Below are 22,757 nucleotides of genomic sequence, written 5' to 3' on the forward strand. Positions count from 1 at the left end.
TGGGGTGGGGAGGTTGGGGAGAGGAGGTAGGAGACAGGCTGGCTGGGCGGCCATTGCCGGCCCGGAGCGCAGGAGGTGCCGCTGGGACTTGGGGTGACCGGGCCTCTCCTCTGAGGGATCTGAGTGCGATTCTGCTCACTGCAAAGGTCCCGCCCAACTGTCCTCTTCTCCCCCACAGAGACCCGGCCCTCCACCCCCATCCCTGGGGCTGTTCCGAAGGAAACTGAGGCCAAAACCAGTTTGGCTCAGTGGATAGAGCGTCGGCCTGTGGACTGGAGGGTCTCAGGTTCGATTCCGGTCAAGGGCATGTACATTGGTTGCGGGCACATCCCCAGTGGGCGGTCTGCAGGAGGCAGCTGGTCGATGTTTCTCTCTCATTGATGTTTCTAACTATCCTTCTCCCTTCCTCTCTGTAAAAAATCAATAAAATATATTATAAAAAAAAAAAAAAAAAAAGAAGAAGAAGGAAACAGACTCGGAGGAGGTGGTACCCGATGGGGGAGCCGGGGCACCCTGTGCTGCCTGCACCCCAGCCCGATGCCAGGCACTGAGAACGGGCCAGCTCCCCCCTTTCCTCCCGGAATGTTGACTCTGGTCCAGGAATTCCCAGTGCTCCCCGGAGTCCCACGACCCTCTCGGCCCTGGGGGTGACGTCAGCTGCTGGGCATCTGGTAGTGATTACCCACGGGGGAGGGGGCTGGGGGCCCGGCCGCTCAGGCTCCTCGGCCTCGGGCGGCTGGTCCTTGTCTTACGAAGGGGCCAGCTGCTCCGGGATCTCATTTCCTGTGGAGACTTTCTCACAGTCCCCGAGACCCCCGGACGCCTCGGCTGTGGGAACGGCGCCCCCGCCCCCACCGAGGCATGTCCCCCTGAGCCCTCAGGGGACCCCGCCTGCAGGGGAGCCACCTATGACGGGGTGAGGGCTGGGAGGACGGGGTGGGATGTGTCAGCAGCTGAGTCCCACTGACTGATATCCTTTTTGTTTGTTTAAATGTATTTTATTGATTTTTTTCAGAGAGGAAGGGAGAGGGATAGAGAGTTAGAAACATCGATGAGAGAATCCCCAGCTGCCTCCTGCACAACCCCCACTGGGGATGTGCCTGCAACCAAGGTACATGCCCTTGACCGGAATCGAACCTGGGACCCTTCAGTCTGCAGGCTGACGCTCTATCCTGACATCGGCTCTGGCTCCGCTTCGGATGGATGTTTTCCTTTGCCGTCCCCTCCCCAGCTTCTCCCCCCTCCTTCAGGACCTCCCTCCGCTTTCTGGGGAGACCGCCTCATGCGGGGGACAAAGCAGAGCGGACCCCGACCTGGTCTGCCCAGCAGTGCATCCTGGGTCAAGTCCAAGCTCCCTCTCCTCCCCAGAACCTGGGCTCCGGGTCCCGGGCCTTCGGGCCGCATCCAGCGTGCCCTCCCCTTGCTCTGCTCCGAAGCTTCTGACTCAGAGCTCAGCGTCCTGGCTCTGCCCTCTGACAAGGCTACCGCCCTCTCTGCCTCCTGCGGGGAGCTCACCGGCCCGGAAGCCGGAGTGCAGAATGGTGGAGAAGGACAGGCTTGTCTCCGGGGCAGCGGGGCCGTCTGAGAGCTGGTGGGCAGGGCGGGCACTGAGGCCCAGAGCCTTCCTGGCAGGAGATGCCACAGGCGCTGTGGCCGGGTGTCCCCGGAGAGCCGGGCTTTCTGCCCCGACCCCCTGCCCGGGGCCTTGAAGCCTGAGGAGCGCAGAGCAGTGCTGCTTCTCCGCCAGGGCTGAGTGAGGTCAAGGTGAAGGCAGGATGGGAGAGCTCCGGGGAGGGGGCTGGGCAGAGAGAGGAGCCTCGGGCTCAGGGACCTCGCACCCTTCCCTCTCACCGGTCCTCTGGGAAGACGGGTGTAATGAGTCACTCTCACGGGTGAGGTTGACCCTCGGAGAGGGGAAGGCACAGGGCAAGCCAAGAGCAGGAGGCAGCGGCGGGGGAAGTGTCCGCTCAGGGCGTCTGAGCAGGCCTCCAGGCCCCAGGGACAGGCTGGGGGCAGACAGAGGGCAGCGGGCAGCGGGCGAAGCTGCCTGTGGGGAGGGGGGCCCGGGTGGGGCAGGATGGCAGCCCGTCCTCTGCCTCAGGGAAGGGGGGCACGGGGGTGGGGATGGGGGTGGGGTGTGTCCTTTCCTTGGGCCAGGATGGCGGTCCTGAAGGTGCCGGCCAGACTTAAACCTGCATCAGGGGAATGAAAGGTAATTGGCTTTAATTACCGCTCATTAATCCAATTAACTAAGTTAATATATGCACGGAGCGGTATCAGTTTATCAGAACAAATCAGTTAATATGGGCAATTAAAGGGGTTGGTCATTTAAATAATGAATGCCGCTGATGAATGGGACTGATTCAGCTCAGTTGTCACTATTATTTATTAATTGGTTTCACCACTAATATTAGCGGGGATGTGCCTTTTAGATCCGTAAAACACGGAACGAGCTAATTAATTAATGGAGCTGAGTGTTCAGAAGGGAAAGCTTTGATTCCTGGTTTGCTCGTTACAACGGGAGGGAGAATGTTCTAGAAATCTGAAGTCTGCGTAGGGAGTTCCCCTGACCCTGGGGCAAAGAGGAGGCTCTGAGCAGAGGGTGCCTGGCGTCCCTGCCCTGGGGAGCCGAGGGCACAGCGAGAAGAGACAGCGCCTGAGTCAGGCCCACGGCCTCAGACATGCTCCGGGGGGAGGCGGGCGCCTGGAGAGGGACACGTCCTTAGATGGTGGCCAGGGGGGCCTCGCCGAGAAGGGCATTTTAGTAAAGGCCTGTGGGTGGGCGGGAGCTCGGTGGATGTCAGGGAGAAAGTATTCCAGCAGAGGGACAGCGAGTGCAAAGGCCTGCAGGGGGTGGGGGGGGGTTGTGACACCCAGCAAGAAGCCCAGCATGGCCCGAGCAGGCGGTCAGCAGGGGTGGGAGAGGCGGTGGGCGGTCAGCAGGGGTGGGAGAGGCGGTGGGCGGTCAGCAGGCGGTCAGCAGGGGTGGGAGAGGCAGGTGGGCGGTCAGCAGGGGTGGGAGAGGCGGTGGACGGTGGACATGCCATGAGAACCCTGGCTTTTCCTCTCAGTGAATCTGGGGCCCCGCCTGGGGCCGGAGCAGAGAAAAGCCACGATCTGAGTGTTATGTTAACGGGCGGCGGGGGCTGCTGGGTGAGAAGGAGCTGCGGGCACAGGCGGAGGCCGGGAGGAGGGGGTGGCCTTTGTCTGAACACGTGGCAGCCGTGGGTGGGAGCAGACATGGCCCTTCTGTCTGGGAAATCCTGGGGTGCTGTAGAGCGACTGCTGCCCAGGCCCTTAGCTTCCCGCGCCTCTGCCCTGAGCACCCCATTGCCCTGGCACCCCATCCCCGCTGATCCCTCCATTCAGCCTTCCCTCCCCAGGCCCTCCTCCTGCCCACAGCCCGAGGGGAAGCAGACAGGAAGCCGGAGGAAGTGTGGGGTGATCCCAGTGTCCTGGCCAACCTGTTCCCACCAGTCGGAGGATTTCCGGGCTTGAATGGCCGGAAACCCGGGACTGGGATGCCTCACCCGGGAAGAGCAGTGGATGGAAGCAGGGCAGGGGTCCCCGTCATTGGGCAGAGAGGACCCCAGAAGCCCGCTGTGGCCGGGCTGCAGCCTGAGGAGCTATAGGTAAAGGCAGGACTTCACCGGAGGGAAGGTGAGCACCAGAGACTATAGGATGCTGCAACAAGGGGGACTGTTGGACTGCTGCTCAGTGTGGACCACACCCCCCCACCCCCGCCCCCTGCTCAGGAATTCTGTCCTGGGAACACATACCTTAACCACAATTATTTTTTTAAGCTCAGATTTTTTTGTGTGTGTATTAAGTCTATTTTATTAAAATGACTACATTTAAATTTAAATATTGCACTTCTGTATGGGAGGAAGCAATTCCCCAAAGTTCAAACTTCTTCCTATTCTGCAGCTGGAAACAGAGGCTGAGGCCTGGGTGAGCTAGAGAAGGAGGGCCCCTCCTGATGGGATTCACAGCGATGACAGTGGCTAACATTGTAGTCATGCATTCCTATAAGCAGTACATATTTCTTGAGCTCCTACTAGGTTAAGGTGATCAGATGTCCCGCTTTTGGCGGCACAGTCTCGATTTTTAACAATTTGTCCCTGGTCCCGTGGCGTTTTAAAAAAGTCCAGATTTTGGAAAGAAAAATCGGGACTTTTTTTTAAAAAACGCCACAAGATACTGGACAAATTGTTAAAAATAGGGACTGTCCCATCAAAAGTGGGACATCTGGTCACCTTATACTAGGGATTGATGGGATTGCTGTGGGAGAAACACAAAGCAGGGCAGAAGGAACAGCAAGTGCAAAGGCCCCGTGGCACAAAGGAGCTTGAGGCCAGTGTGGCTGGGGTGGGAGGAGGGTCAGAATGAGAGAGGAGGCCTGTGGGGCGGGGCTGACAAGATGGGTGGTTGGGTACCCCCAGGCCACACAGGGCCGTAGAGATTGGGGAGCATATTGCCCAGTTTATGCCCATTTTTGGGGGCATGATCATGGCATTCTGCTCTCACAGGGGAGAGGCATTCTGGATTGGATGATACAGGAGGGGGCCAGCCATCTGCAGGCCGTGGAGAAGGGTGTAGGTTTTGTTCTGAGAGGTGGGAGGGTCCGGTGGTGTGTGTTTCTGAAATGCTTAGGTTTTCACCCTGGTGCTGGGGGGTGGTGGAGCGGAAGCTGACTGTGTGTGTGTGTGTGTGTGTGTGTGTGTGTGTGAGTGTGTGTGTATGTGTGTGTGTGTGTGTGTGTGTGTGTGTGTGTGTGTGTGAGAGTGTGTGTGTGTGTGTGAGTGTGTGTGTAGTGTGGTGTGTGTGTGTGAGGGGTGTGTGTGTGTGTTGTGAGTGTGTGGTGTGTGTGTGTAGAGGGTGTGGTGTGTGTGAGAGGGTGTGTGTGTGTGTGTGGTGTGTGTGTGTGGTGTGTGTGAGTGTGTGTGGTGTGTGTGTGTGGGAGGGTGTGTGTGGTGTGTGAGTGTGTGTGTGTGTGTGTGAGTGTGTGTGTGTGCCAGTGTGTGTGTGAGAGTGTGTGTGTAAGTGTGTGTTTGTGTGAGTGTGTTAATTTGTGAGTGTGTTAGTGTGTGTGAGAGTGTGTGTGTGTGTGTGTGAGATGTGGGTGCTGTGTGTGTGTGAGTGTGTGTGTGTGTGTGTGAGGTGTGTGTGAGTGTGTGTGTATGTGTGTGTGTGTGTGTGTGTGTGAGTGTGTGTGTGTGTGTGAGTGTGTGTGTGTGAGTGTGTGTGTATGTGTGTGTGTGAGAGTGTGTGTGTGTGTGTGTGTGTGTGTGTGAAGGCTCAGGTGGGGCAGAGGTGACACAGGGAGGACATGGCCAGGGTCGATTTTGGAAGGAGACCGCAGGATTTCCTGATGGCTGGGTGTGGAGTGTGGGTGAGAGAGGAGGCACAGATGGCCGGAGGTTCTTGGCCAAACAAATCAGCGAGAAGAATGAGACGGACATTAGCTGATACGGGAAGTGGGTGGGGGCGCGGTGCAGGAGGACCAGCGGCCCTGCTGGGGATGTGGCAAGGTCAAGATGAAGCAGATACCCAAGAGGAGATGCCAAGGCGGCGCGGGGTTCAGGAGGCCCGTGTTGCAGGGCCAGGTCCAGCTGTACCAGGGAGGGATGCCATTGCAGGCCAGGGCCTGGGGGCCTGACTCCCCGCGGCCTCCTGAGACAGGAGATGCTGGTTTAGCACCAGGGGAGACAGACACCCTGGCCTCTGGCCCCTCAGGTACCTTCAGGCCCCACCCCGAAGACAGAGGGGATCAGCCCCCCAGCAGCTGTCCCAGCAGTGGCACCACAGTGTCCCAGGCCAGTGGTCGGCACTCAGTCAACAGAGCCAAATATCAACAGGACGGTTGAAATTTCTTTTGAGAGCCACATTTTTTACACTTGCACTTCTTCTAACGCCACTTCTTCAAAAATAGACTCGCCCAGGCCGTGGTATTTTGTGGAAGAGCCACACTCAAGGGGCCAAAGAGTCGCATGTGGCTCCCGAGCCGCAATTTGCTGACCACGGTCCTAGGCAGCTCTGGGGGGGGGGGGGGGGGAAGGGAGGTTTCACTCCACACCGGGGACCAGGACAGGGCGGGAGGAGAAGAGGCTGAGGCCCAGCCTGGGGCCTCCACCTGCTCCAGTCAGGTTCAGGTGGAGGGAAAGCATGAGGGGAGGGGGGCGCGGCTGTGGCCTACAGTGAGGTGAGGACAGTGACCAGGAACAGGTCTGTGTTAAGCACCAAACATTCATCAGCTTCTTAAGTCCTCATGACACCCCGATGAGGCAGAGGCCCTTCTCACAGGACCCCAGGCGCAGGGAGGTGCAGGGACTCGCCCGGGGTCCGCAGCCAGAGAGGGAGGAGCAGACAGAGAGGGAGGAGCAGCCAGGCCCGCGGATTCCAGCAGGCGCTCTCAGCTGCTGTGCCCAGGCCTTCAGGGTGAGCCTCCAGAGCACCGAGGGCCGGGCGCTGGCACCAGGCAGGCAGCTGGGGAGCTGGGCAGCCAGGAAGGGCTGGGGACACTCACCTCTCTTCTTTCCCTCCAGGGCTGCGGGAGAGCCTGAGGCCGGCGGGGACTACGTGAAGGTAGGAGGGGCTGGGCAGGGGACTGGAGGGCTCAGAGCTTGTTCCCTGAAAAGCAAAATCATTTTCTGAGTCTTTTTAGGAGCCAGATCTTACTGTCCGTCCCCAGGAGGAAAGGGTCTAGGGGTTGGGGCAACATTTGGGGTCTGGTTACCCTCCAAGCATCTTTTTCTCATCATTCTGTCCTGGCCCCACATTCAGGACATCCCGATGCTTGTTCCCAGCAGACCTCACCCCTTGCCGACCTCACCCCTTGCCGGCCTCACCCAGGGGTGCGTCTATGCAAAGGCCATACTCCAGTCCCGCCCGGTTTCTGCGCATGTGCCGTGCTGGGAGGAGGGGCCGGAAAGGGTGACTGTTCGTCATCACAGACTTGTTTATCACAGGCGGCACGTGTGCTGGGCGCGGGCGTGTGGAAAATGCAGTTTTGGAATGATGACGACAGCAATAATCCGACATGACATTCTGAGTGCCTACTGTGCTCAGAGCCTGTGCCGGCCGTGGCCCTGGGAGGGAGACAGCTCTGAGCTCTTTGCATGAACGAGGTCTCACTTCCTCCCTCATCACCGGGCAGCGAAGGCCTTCCTGTGGCCACTTACAGAGACCAGAGAAGCGCAGTAACTTGGTCATAGCCCGGCAGCTACTATAGGGATGAGGGGGATAGAAACGGGGGGGGGCTAGGATCGCCGCCCAAGTTTACCTAATGCCAAGACAGGGACAAAGCCCTTGACCTTCCACCTCAGGAGCACTCGCCCTCGTCCAGGCTCCTGCGGAGACAGAGCCACAGCAGAGGGCAAGGAGCACAGGCCCCGTGTCCCAAGGGCTCCTGGGCCAGGCTGGGGCCAGAGCAGAGCCAGGCAATGGCTCAGGCTTGTGCTTTGTAATCCGGCAGCTCCGAATCTGAGTCCCAGATCTGCCCCTTATTTGCCACCTGCCGGGGTGTGTGTATGCGACTTCTCTGAGCCTCGGTGCTCACCTCTGAGAAATGGGGTAACAGTGGCACCTCCAACCCAGAGTTGCCATGGGCTCAGTGAGTCCAGAGGCGCTGAAACAGAGCAGGCTGGCCTGGCTCCTGACCCAGGGACATCCATCACCTGAGACGCTGCCTGTGCAGTTAGTTCTGTGTGAGGGACTAGTGCTGAGGCGGTATGGAACATGCTTGGATTGCCGCCCCCCACCCTCACCTGAGGCTCATGGAAGAAGCCATGGGAGCTCCAGAAGCAGGGGGTGACTTTCAGCTCAGGAGCTGGGAGGGGGAGATCACGGAAGGCTTTCTGGAGGAGACATCGAATCCAAGCCCTTGCAGTTGACCAGGAACATTCATTAACACCCTGTCCCTGAAAGAAAAGCAGGAAAAGAGGGAAAGGTCAGGGGAGATGGCGGCCAAGGGGTCCAGGCAGAGGCAAGCGTGCGGACAAGGTCAGAGGGAAGCCGGGGGCCGGGAAGGGCAGCTGGGCTGCAGCAAGTGGAGCAGGGGCGGCTCCTGGGACCAGCACCCCGGCTCCTCATCCCGAGGACACCGCCGCCCCCCCCCCCGGGGGACAGGAGCCCCGGGGGCACGTTTCAGCCCCCACAAACCGGCTGTCTGGAAAGACAGTGAGACCCCATCGCTGACGTGGCGAGATCCCTGTGAGGATTACAGGCTTTGTGTTTTTCTTACAGTTTCTGGTGCTAAAAAATTAACGTATTACAAAAGAAATTAGAGCTGAGCACTGAGGCGGGTTAAACTGTCTCCTTAAGGGTGAAGTCAGAGGGATGTGAGCTTTAAGCCTCAGACGAGGGTGGAATCCATAGTGTTCAAAGCCGGTTTCTGTCCCGAGGGTCTCAGCTTGCAGGACCCCGGGTCCCCAGGCCAGGAAGTGAGTAGTCCCTCTAAGACCAGAGTTCTAGCTTGTGGGAGCACGGCAGATGTGTTCACGGAAAACACCCAAACACAGCGGAGGCCCGGAGAGCTGGGCCTGGGGTCACCGGCCTGAGGTCACACCGCCGGTAAAAGGATGTGAACCCCAGGAATGACTCCCTTTGCACCGAAGGCCCTATAATTCCGGGACAAAAAGTCCGGATCCTGACGCTAAGATTGAAAATAATAGGACACATCTATGGAGTACTTCCTTTAGGCCTGGCCAGTGCTCACGAGAGTTCTGTGGGGTCAGCACAGACATGTTTTGCAGATGAATACATCTGGGCTCCAGGAGAAGGGACTGGTGGGCTGGAGGCGGGGACACAGCTAGCTGAACCCAGGGGGGTGCCCTAACCATTGGGCCTCACTGGCTCTCTGCACCCCAGCGGCTGCTGTCAGCTGACCGTCCTGTGATTCTCAGCGGGAGTCCTTGACTCCAAATCAGAGACGAAGTCCTGGGCTCCGGGAGATTTTCTGAGTCCACAAAGGATTCCGTTAACCGCATAGAGGAATTTTTTCCAGCTTTGGAGAGGATTTAACGCAAAGCCTCTGCCTGCTCTGGGTCGGTGAGGAGTGCAGCGAGTGGGAGAGGCAGGAGCCCCCGCCGGCCCAGGGGTCCCCACCCCATCGCACCCCATCCCACTCTCCCTGGTGATGTCAGGTCCTCGGCTGCGCATCCCCTGCTCCCGGCAGCCTGGGCGCGCGGGGCTGGAGCGCGCGGGGGCGAGGGGGGTGCGAGGGGCGGGCGGAGGGAGGAACAATGGCCCCCTCCCCTCCCGGGCCGGCCGGAGGGTGGGGTCTCCCCGCCCCGCCTCCCTGCTCCTCCCCCGACAAGCGATGAGGTAATCGCGCCGGGAGAAGCGGCTCCGCGGTGCCCGGCCGGCCAGTCCCGCGCCCCGGCCCCTGCCCCGCGGCCGCCGCCCCCGCCCGGCCGGCCGCACCATGACGGAGCGCTGCAGCCTGTGGAGCGCGCTGTCGGCCGCCGCCTGCTGCTTCTACCGCGGCTCCTTCGTGCAGGTGCAGGTGAGGGGCCGGGCTGGGACCCTCTCCGGCCGGGGCCGGGGCTGCGGGCTGTGGGAGGGCGGCCACCCAGGGCACCTCCGGGCGCTCCTGGGTGAGGGTCCCGCTGCCGCTCCCGGGACTCAGGACTGGGGCGCCGCGGTCCCGGTCCTGCCTCCGCCGGAGGGAGCCGGCTGGGCGCTGGGGTCAGGAGTTGGGGTCTCGTTGTCCTGGGGTCCCGCAGCGCGCACCCCGGCCCCTGAGGCTGACGGGGCAGCCCGGCTCCCCATTGTACGGGCGCCGCTGGGCCGGGGTCCGGAGGCGCCGGAGGAGAGGGGCGGGAGGGGAGAGGATGCCGCGGGGCCGGGGCCGGGGCCGGGGCGCCCGCCGCTCTCCCGCGCTCGCTCGGGCTGGGCCGGGGCGCGCTCCGGGCGCGGGGCTCTCCGCTCGGCCGGCCGGGCAGTGCGGGACCCGCCGCGGCGGGGGAAGGGTTAAACGGAAGGGGGTGGAGGGGAGGACCCGGACCCCGCCTCTCTGCGGAGCATCCTCTGGGATGGCTCTGCTGGGGTGAGGAGACCGGAGGAACCAGGAAGGCCGTGGGGGCGCCGGCTGGTGGGGAGAGGCTCTGGCCCGGGGTCTGGGTGCCTTTGCCTCCCAGGTCCCCGGGGAACCGGGCGCAGCACCTCTGCGCTGCCCGGGCTCACACACGCTCCGAGCAGCATCCCGGCGCCGGCCAATCGGGCGCGCGCAGGCCGGGAGGCGGTGAGATCATCTCCAGCCAATGGCAGCGCGCTGAGCGCCGGGGATGCTGCATTCGCGCCCAGCCCTCCCCCGCCCGCCCGGGAGCCTGCGACCCCCGGGGTCGAGGTTGAGGTGGAGTGCACAGGACCTGAGGGTTCCCCACCTTCGGGAGTGTGGGAGGTCCCCCCAGGTTCTCCCAGACTGGGTGATGGCTGGGAAAGGGGAGCCAGGCTTCCACCCCCATTGACTGAGGAGGCTACTCGGGCCCAGAGAGGAAAAGGAATTGGCTCAAGGTCACACTGAGGCAGGCAGGGTCTTGGCCAGGGTCTGTAGCTCACAGCCCCCTCCCCTTCTCTGCCCCATGCTCCTCCTGCTCCAGGTGTGGTGCTGGGGCAAGTTCTCAGGGGCTTGCTCTTTGTCAAGGAGAAGGACCCCAGGAGGCCTGTGTCCTCTTCCCTCCTCAGGGTGTGGTATAAGGAGCGGTGCTCCTGGGGAGACGGTCACCGGGGCCAAAGCCAGGCCCTTCCATGCCCCCCTCACCCGACCTGCATCTGGCCCGTTCTGGGCTAGATCTATCCGCCCTGCAGCAGTCACTGTGGGCACCTGGAGTGGGGAGAAGAAGAGGAAGCCATGTCACATGTCCTCACAGTGAGGGGGACAGCCACAGTGCTCTGGGGCAGCAGTCACCAACAGGCGGTCAGTGAGGTCAGTGAGGTCCGAAAGGTTGGCGACTGCTGCTCTGGAGTATTGTCTCCTCTCATCTTTGCAACTTGGTGAGGCATCCCCACCAAAGGAGGCCCGGAGAACCCCATGGCACAGCGAGGACTGAGCTGGCTCTGTGTGTGTTTGTGGGGTGCCCCTGACAGCACGGGCTCCCTCCCATTGCCCTGAGGTCTCCTAGCCCAGGCACCGTAGCCACGAAACCAGAAATGTCCCCCTTCGGGCAGGTGGGAGCGGGGAGTCCTGGGCACGATCTCCAGTGAGTGACCTTGGGCTTCCCTGCTGGGCTGCGGTTCCCCCATCTGGCAAGAACAGCTTGAGATGGCAAGGGAGAAAGGGCCTTGGGAACCCTCAAGGACCACACAGATGTGTGTGGGGGAGCCCTCGGTTCTCCTATGTACAGCTGCCTCTTTTTCCATTCTACTGTAACCCACCATCCAGAATGTTCTTTGTCCACCCAAGCCCTGTTTTGGTCCATGCCTTTGCCAAGGTACCTGCTGCCTGACCTCTCAGAACTCCTCCCTCCCCACTTCCACATCCGGTGGGCTGTCCTGGGTGCATCACGAGTGTTTCGTTATTGCCATCTCGGCCACGAAGGCTTCCTAGACCGCTCCACCTCACTAGACTTCACCTTCCCTCTGAAAGCCTGCGCGCTCTGTGCCGCTGTCCAGCGTCGTGGTGCTGACCGCAGCCTACGCACGTGCTCCGCTGGCTTTTCCTCTCCTCGTAGGCGGCTTGAGGATGTGGCCTGGGCTGTTGATGCCTCGCTTACACACCCATGGCAATTGGTACAGGGCATGCAACACAGTAGGCACGGTTCAGTGGAATTAGCTGAGATTTCTTTACTTCTGCCGGGATGGGGACTCCTGCGAGGGCCTCGCTGGCCCCTGTGCCTGAGTGTTCCCGGGGTCCCAGGCTGAAAGGAGGTCACCCGGTGTGGGACTGGGAGGGGAAGGAGAAGCAGGGCTTCGGATTGGTTGCCCATTCTTGCTGTCTCTCCGCCCAGTTTTCCAAGGAGAAGTACATCCTGGACTCGTCGCCTGAGAAGCTGCACAAGGAGCTGGAGGAAGAGCTCAAACTCAGCAGCACAGACCTCCGCAGCCACGCCTGGTACCATGGCCGCATCCCCCGGGAGGTGAGTGGGCTCTGAGCCGGGGCCCGGCTTCTAGACCCTTACACACACACACACACACACACACACACACACACACACCCGCTGCCTGGCCAGCTCCAGGCCAGAGAGGCTCCGGCTTAGTGCGTGGGGGGGTCCATCCCAGGGGACTGACTGCTGGGATGAGGTCTAACTATGCCATTTCCTGGCTGTGCAACCCTGAACAAGTCACTTGACCTCTCTGAGCCCGAGTTTCTTCATCTATAAAATGGAGGAATGTTGTGAGAATTGGATGAAATGATCCAGGTGAAGTGCTTAACATGATGTCTGACATACAGCAAGCTCGATGAACATTGTCCTTTGTTGTTGTTATGACTTGTTTTTTAATGTTTTGTTATGTGGTCTGTACATCAACCTCCTGCGCATTTGGTTAGCGAGTATCAGTCTTGGCAAAGCTGAGCTTCTGGGCCAGCAGTCGCCAAGTGGTAGTCTGCAGACCACTGGTGGTCCGTGAGGTCCGAAAGGTTGGCGACCGCTGTTCTAGGCTGAGGCTCAGACTGGAGCTGATAGTCCTGTTTCCTCTTTCCTTCGAACTGTAAATCTTTGTCAAGAATCAACTCTGCCAGGCCCTGTGCTGGGCTCCAAAGAGGCAGAGGACACAGCAGGGCTGGTAGTCCGGGGTAGGCACCGACAGGAGGCAGTCAGAGCCCAGTGGGAGAAGTGCAAGAATGAAGAGCCCAGCGGGGAATGTGGGTGAGCCCTGAGGAGGGCACTGAGGGGCAGGGCCATTGTGAGATGAATAGGAGTTCGCCAGGTGGGCAGGGTGGGCAGGAGGGTCCAGGCAAAGAAAGTGGGAGGGTGCCCAGAGATATGCCAGGGCACGGGCTGTTTGGAGGATCGAGGATTGGGAGTTCACTCTGCCCAGCGTGAGCCCTAGGAGGAGGCAGTCTGAGACAGGAGTTCCCCAGACCCCCTGTTCCTGTGACTTCATCCCAGGGTTTTATGGCCTGCCCCTGTGCCCTGTCCCCAGTGGCCCCCTCTGCATCCACGTCATTGTGGATGAGATTCAGATATCTCTGTCCACTTGCTCCCAAGATTCAGATATCTCTGTCCACTTGCTCCCAAGACCCCAGGTCTGACCCTCTCCCCCCTGCCCTGCCTGCCTGCCCCTGCCCACCTGCCCCTGCCCACCTGACCCTGATCGTCTGAAACTGCCCACCTGCCCCTGACCACCTGCCCCTGACCACCTGCCCCTGCCCGCCTGCCCCTGACCGCCTGACCCTCCACCCTGCAGGTGTCGGAGACCCTGGTGCAGCGCAACGGCGACTTTCTCATCCGGGACTCGCTCACCAGCCTGGGCGACTACGTGCTCACGTGCCGCTGGCGCAACCAGGCCTTGCACTTCAAGATCAACAAGGTGGTGGTGAAGGCGGGCGAGAGCTACACCCACATCCAGTACCTGTTCGAGCAGGAGAGCTTCGACCACGTGCCCGCCCTGGTGCGCTACCACGTGGGCAGCCGCAAGGCCGTGTCGGAGCAGAGCGGCGCCATCATCTACTGCCCCGTGAACCGCACCTTCCCGCTGCGCTACCTGGAGGCCTGCTACGGCCTGGGCCAGGGCACGGGCAAGGCGGCCGGCCCCGCCAGCCCCGCCGGCCCCAAGGGCAGCCACATGAAGCGGCGCAGCGTCACCATGACCGACGGGCTCACCGCCGACAAGGTCACCCGCGGCGACAGCTGCCCCACCAGGTAGGCCAGGACCCTCATTCTGCCTCGGTCTCCCCATGAGCACGCTGGGGAGAGAAGGGAGGCCGGGAACCCTGACCTGGGGAGTGACTGCCCTGAGCCTCAGTGTGCAGGAGCCCGGAGGAAAATCGGTCTGGTCCCTGCCTCTGGATCTACCCCTACACCTCCCTCCCCTCCCACCTACCTCTCCTGCCCCACTCCACCTCCCCTCTTATTCCCCTCCCTTCCCACCTACCCCTCCCGCCCCTCCAGCTAGGTCAAGGCAGGCATCAGAGTGGAGGGCTTCGCTGTGTGCAAACCACCCCACAGGGAATGGAATCCTGAGGAGACGCGGTTGCGTCTGGGGCTGGTGGGACCAGGCCTGGTTCCAGGAGAAGCCACAGCAGCGAGCCATTCCCGGGGCCTCCTGTGCACCTCCCTGCCCCGTATCTTCAACTCCCGGCCGCCCTGCGTGTGGCTGCTGTCCGTACCCCATTGGGTGGGTGAGGAAACAGGCCCGGAGAAGGGAAGCAGCTCGCCGGCGAGCGCTAAGACTGAGATCCAAACCCAGGCCTGCGGACCCAGCCAGTGCCCCTCATTCCTGCGGCTTCCCTGGCTGTTTGCAGAGACCAGCTGTTCTGAGCCACGAGCACTTGGCTGGGTCTCGTCTCCCTGGGCCGGGCCGGGCTGGGCCGGGTGCTGCCGGCCAGGGAATGGACGGTTGGATGCCCTGCAGCGGCAGCCACTTGGCTGTGGTTTGGATGCAGGGACTGTAATGGTGCCAAGAGCCACAGGCCGTGTGTGCCCAGGCATCCGGCGCCGTGTGGGAGGAGGGCCCAGTGGGCGGCCTGACTCCCTTGGGCTTCTCATGCTTCCCTCTAGCCCCATCCCCCGAGTTGGGGGCACGGTCCCCAGGAAAGAGAGCGTGTGTGCAGGCTGTGGCCTGCGGCAGCCTTCCTCCTCGTGTGGTTTTTGAACCTGCTCCCTCGGAGGTTGGACTCGGTAATCTCCACGCCTTCTCTGCCTCTGACGTTCAGTAGTTCTGGGATGGGAGCGGAAGTGGGTCCTGAGTTTGGCTGAGGTCCCGAACTGGGCTCTCTGTTCACGAAGGTGTCTGCCCCACAGCACGTCCCTGCCCCACCCCCGGGAGTCCATCCGCAGCTGTGCGCTCAGCATGGACCAGATCCCAGACCTGCACTCGCCCACGTCCCCCATCTCTGAGAACCCCAGCTCCCCCGCCTACAGCACCGGTAAGGCCAGCAGCGCGCACAGGGGCAAGCGGGGGGATCTGGTGGCCATGAGTTTGTACGTGTACATGCTTTTGATGAGTTCTGTTACTGTGTGGGATTATGTGTGCCTCTGCCTCTCTTCTGAGAGCAAGGCCCTGAAAAATGTACACTAAGAACCTGCCAGCAGAGCTATTTTTTAAAAAAATTTGCTGACTTCAGACAGGGAGAGAGAGATAGAAACATCAATGAGGAGAGAGAATCATCAATCGGCTGCCTCCTGCACACCCCCCAACTGAAGATCCAGCCCACAAACCAGGCATGTGCCCTCGGCCGGAATCGAACCTGGGACGCTTCAGTCCACAGGCTGATGTTCTATCTTCTGAGCCAAACCAACTGGAGCTCTGGCAGAGCTGTTGATGGTGACATACAAACGGACCCACGGCTTGGTCATTGCAAGTTTGAGTCCCCAAACACGGACCAGAAACTTTGTCATAACTATCCCCCTTCAAATCAACATGCCTGAGTGTGCAGGTTAAAACCCCTTGTCAGAAATTATCAATTGGACAATTTCTAAGCAACATGGTGGACTCAAGGACCCAGGAGCCAGGTTTTACCCAGCTCTCTCACTCGCCAGCTGGGTAACCTTGCACAGGTCAGCTCACCTCTCTGAGCCTCGGTTTTCTCATCTGCAGAACGAGGACCGTAAAAGTACTTACTCCTCAGGGTCCTGAGAAGGTTAAATGGACCCATGTGCCAAGAAGGGCTCAATTAGCATCACCCTCCCCCACCTCTCTCTTTCTCTTTTTATATATATTTTATTGAGTTTTTACAGAGAGGAAGAGAGAGGGATAGAAAGCTAGGAACATCAATCAGCTGCCTCCTGCACACCCCCTACTGAGGATGTGCCCGCAACCAAGGTACATGCCCTTGACCGGAATCAGACCTGGGACCCATCAGTCAGCAGGCCGACGCTCGATCCACTGAGCCAAACTGGTTTCGGCATCATCACCTCTCATTTTGATGGTGGTTTTACTGTTGTTGACCAGAGTATCTCCAACATATCGCCATACGAACTCACTAAGTCATTATTCCTAATCCATGGAGAAATAATTCCGTGTGGCACCCCGGACCCCAGCAAGTGCATAGCTTCCCCGGGTCCCTGGAAGCTCCTGCTTCCCCCAGGCTGCAGTAGCTCGGGGCGGCGTGTGCAGGCTCCGGGGCAGGGATTGCCAGGCCTCGCTGAGGGGTCTGCCGGCCTGGAAAACGGGGTGTCAGCTCTAGGGGAGGTGGAGGCTGGCCTCGGGAAGGAGGTGGGGGAAGCCCCTGGGTGGAGCCGTGGTAACCCGTCCTCTCCCTCTCTCCCCGCAGTGACCCGTGCTCACGCTGCGCCCGCAGCCCCCGCACCCACAGTGCTGCCCGCCTCCCCCGTCACCCGCCGCTCCAGCGAGCCCCAGCTGTGCCCCCGAAGTGCCCCGAAGCCCCCCGGAGAGCTGGACAAGGGCCCTCACGCCAGTCCCTCCCACACCCTCGGCAAAGCCTCCCCATCCCCGTCGCTCAGCAGCTACAGCGACCCGGACTCCGGCCATTACTGCCAGCTGCAGCCTCCGGTCCGGCAGGCCAAGAGCCAGGGAGAGCGGCTGAAGGAACTGTCAGAGAATGGGGCCCCCGACGGGGCCTTCACAGTCCCCATCATAGAAGCCACCTCTTCCTTCAACCCGGCCACCTTCCAGTCACAGCTCATCCCCAAGGATAACCGGCCGCTGGAGGTGGGCCTCCTGCGCAAGGTCAAGGAGCTGCTGGCCGAGGTGGACGCCCGGACGCTGGCTCAGCACGTCACCAAGGTGGACTGCCTGGTAGGTGCCCGGTGCACCCTGGGACGGGACAGCACCCCAGCCCCGGGCTTTAGGGCTGGGACCAGGGTGGTGAGGAGCTGGCCCCTAAACTCCCCAAATATAGCCAGTGGGCCTGGGTTCTGGCTTCATGGCTGCCCTTTACTTGCTGTGTGACTCTGGGCCGATCACTTTGCCTCTCTGGGCCTCCATTTCCCCTTTTATAAAAAGGTGACCTGGCCTGTGTGGCTCAGTTGGCTGGGTGTCATTCCGTGCACTGAGGGGTTGTAGGTTTGAAGGTTTGATTCCTGGTCAGGGCACTGCCCACGTTTCGCGTTTGGTCCCCGATGGGGGGCGTGAAGGAGGCAGCTGATCAATGGCTCACTCTCACATGGATGCTTCTCTCTCCCTCCTCTCCCTTCCTCTCTCTCTTAAAAACAAACAATAGAAATGTTTAAAAAAAAATTTATAGAGACTTTTAAAAAGCAAAAAGCAAGATATTGCTTCCTCCAGATGTCAGCTTGGCATTGGAACGGGGCGGTCCTGAAACCCAGTGGTGTCTGACCTCCTGGGGCGCTGAGTCTGGCTGAAGTCCGGGCTGGTCCAGGGAATGTAAATGACCCAATTCCCGCCCCCACAACCCTGTGGACAAAATAACCAAAACTCAGCACCTGGGCCCACACAGGGTCAGAGAAAGCCCAGTGTTTGCTCTGGATGAGCCTTTGCTCCTCTCAGAACCCCAACTCCCTCTGCACCTCGTTTTCGCCCTCTGAGGTTTGGGGTGCACCGGTTACTTGGTGGCACTGGTCCCCAAGCTCAGGAAGAGGAAGAGGGGGGCAGGGATGTTCTGAGAAGAGCAGTAAGGTGTGAGGGGAGAAGCCCCGGGTCCTAGGCCCTGGGTGCCATCCGACTGGCCCTCTCTCTCCTGGGACTCAGGTTGGCCTTTGGAATAAGGCAGTCCTGCTCCTTATCCTTGGCCGAGTATTTACCAGCCATCCCCAGCAGCGGGTTAGCCGTGGAGCTGGGATCCAAATCCGGCCTCCCAGCCAGGCCGCCCGCCCAGATAAAGCTTTCTGACTCCCAGATGGCTGGGGCCAGCCCAGGCAGGAAATTAATCAGCCCTCTGGGCGTCCTTGCAGGTTGCTAGGATACTGGGCGTTACCAAGGAGATGCAGACCCTAATGGGAGTCCGCTGGGGCATGGAGCTGCTCACCCTCCCCCATGGCCGGCAGCTACGACTGGACCTGCTGGAAAGGTAAGGGAAACACGCCCCCACCCCGCCTTCTGCTTGGCCAGCTGGCCAATCACAGGCTCAGCCTGGCTCCCAGGGCCTCTGGCCACGCCCCCTATCCCACTGACCAAGTGCAGCTTGTCATTCTTCTGCTCCAGGCAATCCCGGTTTCCCCAAGGCCCAGTCCTGTAGGGATTCACCTCTGCATCCTCTTGACCAATCCTAGTCCACGAATCTCTGCTCCGCCCACCAGCTCTCTCGCCCCCTAACCCGTGGACTCGACCCCCTCCCAGTTTGGGCTCTGCTCTCCACCCACTGGGGGCCTCACCCCTGGCAGTGGCAGGGACACTCCCCGGCCCCCTGGGCCCCGCCCCCTGACCTGGCCTCTGCCCCAGGTTCCACACCATGTCCATCATGCTGGCGGTGGACATCCTGGGCTGCACGGGCTCAGCGGAGGAGCGGGCCGCGCTTCTGCACAAGACCATCCAGCTGGCCGCGGAGCTCCGGGGCACCATGGGCAACATGTTCAGCTTCGCCGCGGTCATGGGCGCCCTGGATATGGCCCAGGTGCGAGGGGCCCTGCAGAGCGGGTTCAGGCTGCGTTCCTTCGGGGTGGCGTGTAGTGGTCCCGGGAGAACTCGGCAGCACTGGGGAAGGGGCACCCGGAAGAGCTGACCTGCTCCGACACCAAGTCTTTCCCTTCTCTGGGCCTCAGTCTCCCATCGGTAGGATTCAGGAGGTGCATACAGGAGTCTAAGGAATAAATGTGGAATGGCTGTCACTCAGTGAGCACTTCCTGTGTGCGGGGTGCTGGGGCCACACTAAATACTTGACAGGACAATCTCATGGGGTAAATGTCTTTGTTGTCCCCATCTTACTGATGGAGAAACTGAGGCAGAGCAGTGCTTGCCTGAGGTCACATAGTCAGAGGCTGAAAAAAACTGGGATTAGAACCAGGTCTGAATTTCATAGCCCAAACCTCACCCACACTACACTTCCTCTCGCATGCCTGGTAAATAGTAACAATGGGGTCCTACAGGCAGTGGTTCCACTCCCAGCTCTACCACTTAGTTTTGGAATGGCCTTGGGCAAGTCATTCCCTTCTCTGAGCCTTAGTTTCCCCATCTGTAAAATGGGTTGGGGGGGGGCTTCATGAGGACTTAGCACCGCCCCTGACCCATGAATGGTGATCCTCAACCGCACATCTGGGCACCCACTCAGCCGGCCGCTCTCCTGGCCGGTCGCTCACTGTCTGGTCTCCCCAGATCGCCCGGCTGGAGCAGACATGGATGACCCTGCGACAGCGACACACGGAGGGTGCCATCCTCTACGAGAAGAAGCTCAAGCCGTTTCTCAAGAGCCTCAATGAGGGCAAAGGTACCTCCCCTGCTGCTGTGAGACCCTGCACGGGTTTCAGCCCTCTCTGGGCCAGGCGAGACGTTCCCGGTGAGGATGGTGAGAGCTTGGCTGAGCTCGGGCGAGCTGTGCTGGCAGCTGTGTCAGCCGGCCAGGTGTGGGCCTTGCGGCCAGGCCGAGGGTGCCATAGATGTAGTTGAAAGAATCGGAAAGGAAAGGTCTGTCCAGGAGTCAGGAGCCCTGGGGGTTTGCTGGGACCTCGGGCAGGCCCCACCCTTTCCCCTCCTGTGCCTCAGTTTGTGGGGCTGCGGTGGGCAGGGGGCCTCCAGAGTCTAAGAGCCGCTGTCTCCCTCCTGGCAGAAGGCCCGCCGCTGAGCAACACGACGTTTCCTCACGTGCTGCCGCTCATCACTCTGCTCGAGTGCGACGCGACCCCGGCCGAGGGCCCCGAGCCCTGGGGCAGCACGGAGCACGGCGTGGAGGTGGTGCTGGCGCACCTGGAGGCGGCCCGCACGGTGGCGCACCACGGAGGCCTGTACCACACCAACGCCGAGGTCAAGCTGCAGGGTGAGTCCTTCGGGCCTGGGCCTCCCTCCTCTCGCCTTGCTCTCCCCTTCCCTCCCAATGTTCGTTCTCCTTTCTCCACCCCTCTTTCCTTCCCTGTCTCTCTGACTCATTTTCTAATCCCTTTTCTTGCTCACTCATCATTTCAACAAGCAATTGTTAGTGGCAGGCACCAGGTAGACACAGATGATTCAAAGAGCATCAGAGCTGTGGGTCTTAGCTTCTCTGAGCCTCAGTTTTCTCATCTGCGAAGTGGGTGTTCTAGCAGGCCTACTTTACAAGGCAGTTTGCACAGAGCTATGCCCGGGGGCCTGGGGCTGAGACAGACCTGCCTGCCTTCCAGGAGCGCTTAGCCCAGTCGAAAGGGAGAACTCTCACAAAAGGCGCAGAGAAAGTGGCTTCAAATAATCCATCTTTTACTGCCTTAGGCATTATTTAGTCATACAAGTTTACTAGAAACAAATTGCAAATCACAGCTGAGCAAAAACAGGTGAAAAAAGTCACCACCATTACCCAGAGATGAATGCTGAGAGCATTCCCGTGCAAGTCTTTCCTTCTTCTTCAGGAAGAAAAAAACAACCACACGTTTTTTGCATTGACTTACAAAATGTAGCCAGAACGGATTTGGCTCAGTGGATAGAGCGTCGGCCTGCAGACTGAAAGGTCCCAGGTTCAATTCCAGTCAAGGGCATGAACCTTGGTTGCGGGCACATCCCCAGTAGGGGGTGTGCAAGAGGCAGCTGATAAATGATTCTCTCTGATCGATGATTCTCTCTCATCGATGCTTCTAACTCTCTATCCCTCTCTCATCCTCTCTGTAAAAAATCAATAAAAATATATATTAAAAAAAAAAAAAAAAAAAAAAGAAAGGCCGAAGCCGGTTTGGCTCAGTGGTAGAGCATCGGTCTGCGGACTGAAAGGTCCCAGGTTCGATTCCGGTCAAGGGCAAGTACCTTGGTTGCGGGCACATCCCCGGTAGGGGGTGTGCAAGAGGCAGCTGGTCGATGTTTCTCTCTCATCGACGTTTCTAGCTCTCTATCTCTCTCCCTTTCTCGCTGTTAAAAATCAATAAAATATATTAAAAAAAAAAGAACAAAATGTATATATGTTTTTCAGGAAAAATTTGGAACTTACAGAAAAACACAAAAAGAAAAGACAAAGCACTCAAGCCCCCAATTAACATAATATTTTATCTCCCAGTCATTTAAAAATTACATGTTGTAAACAGCAGGGCAAAGACTAGGTACTAAACTGTGAGGCCAAGTCCCTCAATAAACCTTGCTGAGCCCTAACCCGTTTGGCTCAGTGGATAGAGCGTCGACCTTCGGACTCAAGGGTCCCGGGTTCGATTCCGGTAAAGGGCATGTACCTTAGTTGTGGGCACATCCACAGTTCGGAGTTGGCAGGAGGCAGCTGATCGATGTTTCTCTCGCATCGATGTTTCTAACTCTCTATCCCTCTCCCTTCCTCTCTGTAAAAAAATCAATAAAATATATTTTTTAAAAATTAAAATAAATAAACCTGCTGAATCCCTGGCAGAGCTGGGGGAGGTGTCCCTTGGGGGGGGCCTGAGGGATGTGGTGGCTCCTAGCTGGGTGGTGGCCCCTAACGCCTGTGCCCCGCCCGCAGGGCTCCAGGCCCGGCCCGAGCTCCTGGAGGTGTTCAGCACGGAGTTCCAGATGCGCCTCCTCTGGGGCAGCCAGGGCGCCAGCAGCAGCCAGGCCCGGCGCTACGAGAAGTTTGACAAGGTCCTCACCGCCCTGTCCCACAAACTGGAGCCTGCCGTCCGCTCCAGCGAGCTGTGACCCCCGTGGGCCCTTCCCCTCGGCAGCTGCGGGCAGCATGCGGGACAGAGGGGCACGGACCTTCCTCCAGAGCACCCCAGGGACACTGTGACCAGCCCGAGAATGTACCGGACTCCGCCGCGATCTCCCTTCCGCCCCCAGGGTTCTGCGTGGATTCTGGGCTGTCCCGCGCCTGCCACGTGCTCGCCACAGCTCCCTTCAGGAAGAACCAGGACCCGTTCCTCCCTCCAGCTTCCGCCTCTCCCCTCCTGCCGAGGGGCCCCGTGTTTGAGCCATGGGGGGCTCCTCACGCCTCCTCCCTCTCCTCCAGGCATCTGCTCCCCGCCGACACCAAGGCCTCCATCTGCTGTAAATACGTCCCCGTTCTGTAAATAGATGTACAGAAGCCACGCTCTTTCTTTCATATAATAAACTTTTATGTCTCTTTTTTCTGTCTCTCAGGAGGCCCTGAGGTGGAAGGGAGCAGCTTTTCTCAGGCGAAAGGGGGAAAAGCCATTTCACAAATATTGTATTTAGCACCTGGGACATCCCAGATTGTACCAGGAGCCAGAGTTACTGCTAACGCTGACCCCCAGTCCCTGCCCGGGAGGAGGTCACAGCCAGTGGGGGAGATAAACAGCCAATTTCAACCAGGGGCAGGAATACTGACCTGGCCCCCTCCTCCACTCCCTGCCCCCGGGAGCCACAGCAAAGGTTCCCACCAAGGCACAGGAAGGATCCCGGATGTTTGGGAGGGGAGGGCTCTCTGGGAAACTGAGACTGTGACCTGAGGGCGGCTGGCACTTGGGTGTCCTGACCGGAGTTCTCTCTCTTCAACGATGGGAACTACTAAGTTTCAGGCTTTGAAACGTGGCTCAGAAGCGCTGTGCGTGTGCAGAGTGGGGTGGATAATCTCTGAAGAGGGACATGGACACGGTCGTCTTGATTCCACAGGTGGAGGGGCAGAGGCCTGGCAGGATGGAAGT

The 22,757-nt window shown here is 59.7% G+C and overlaps 1 protein-coding gene across 4 annotated transcripts in view; it reads left to right on the forward strand.

The window, feature by feature from the left end:
- Nucleotides 1–22,219, forward strand: part of SH2D3C (SH2 domain containing 3C) — a 28,586-nt gene extending 6,367 nt beyond the window's left edge. Inside the window, exons 1-11 of one of the 4 annotated variants that reach the window (XM_036416176.2) lie at nucleotides 2,195–2,212; nucleotides 6,546–6,585; nucleotides 11,949–12,077; nucleotides 13,348–13,802; nucleotides 14,904–15,028; nucleotides 16,376–16,860; nucleotides 17,976–18,091; nucleotides 18,463–18,634; nucleotides 19,333–19,444; nucleotides 19,784–19,990; nucleotides 21,617–22,219. In XM_036416176.2, coding sequence (XP_036272069.1) covers nucleotides 13,726–13,802; nucleotides 14,904–15,028; nucleotides 16,376–16,860; nucleotides 17,976–18,091; nucleotides 18,463–18,634; nucleotides 19,333–19,444; nucleotides 19,784–19,990; nucleotides 21,617–21,792 — 1,470 coding nt within the window. In that variant the 5' untranslated portion in view covers nucleotides 2,195–2,212; nucleotides 6,546–6,585; nucleotides 11,949–12,077; nucleotides 13,348–13,725 and the 3' untranslated portion in view covers nucleotides 21,793–22,219. Of the gene's footprint in view, nucleotides 1–2,194; nucleotides 2,213–6,545; nucleotides 6,586–9,277; nucleotides 9,506–11,948; nucleotides 12,078–13,347; nucleotides 13,803–14,888; nucleotides 15,029–16,375; nucleotides 16,861–17,975; nucleotides 18,092–18,462; nucleotides 18,635–19,332; nucleotides 19,445–19,783; nucleotides 19,991–21,616 lie in introns of those variants that run through there. The other 3 variants (XM_045573636.1, XM_045573638.1, XM_036416175.2) reach the window with 3 other exon arrangements.
- The last annotated feature ends 538 nt before the right edge of the window (nucleotides 22,220–22,757 follow it).

Source organism: Pipistrellus kuhlii, unplaced genomic scaffold (genome assembly GCF_014108245.1).
Source record: "Pipistrellus kuhlii isolate mPipKuh1 unplaced genomic scaffold, mPipKuh1.p scaffold_m20_p_53, whole genome shotgun sequence".
In the NCBI taxonomy this organism is placed as follows: domain Eukaryota; kingdom Metazoa; phylum Chordata; class Mammalia; order Chiroptera; family Vespertilionidae; genus Pipistrellus; species Pipistrellus kuhlii.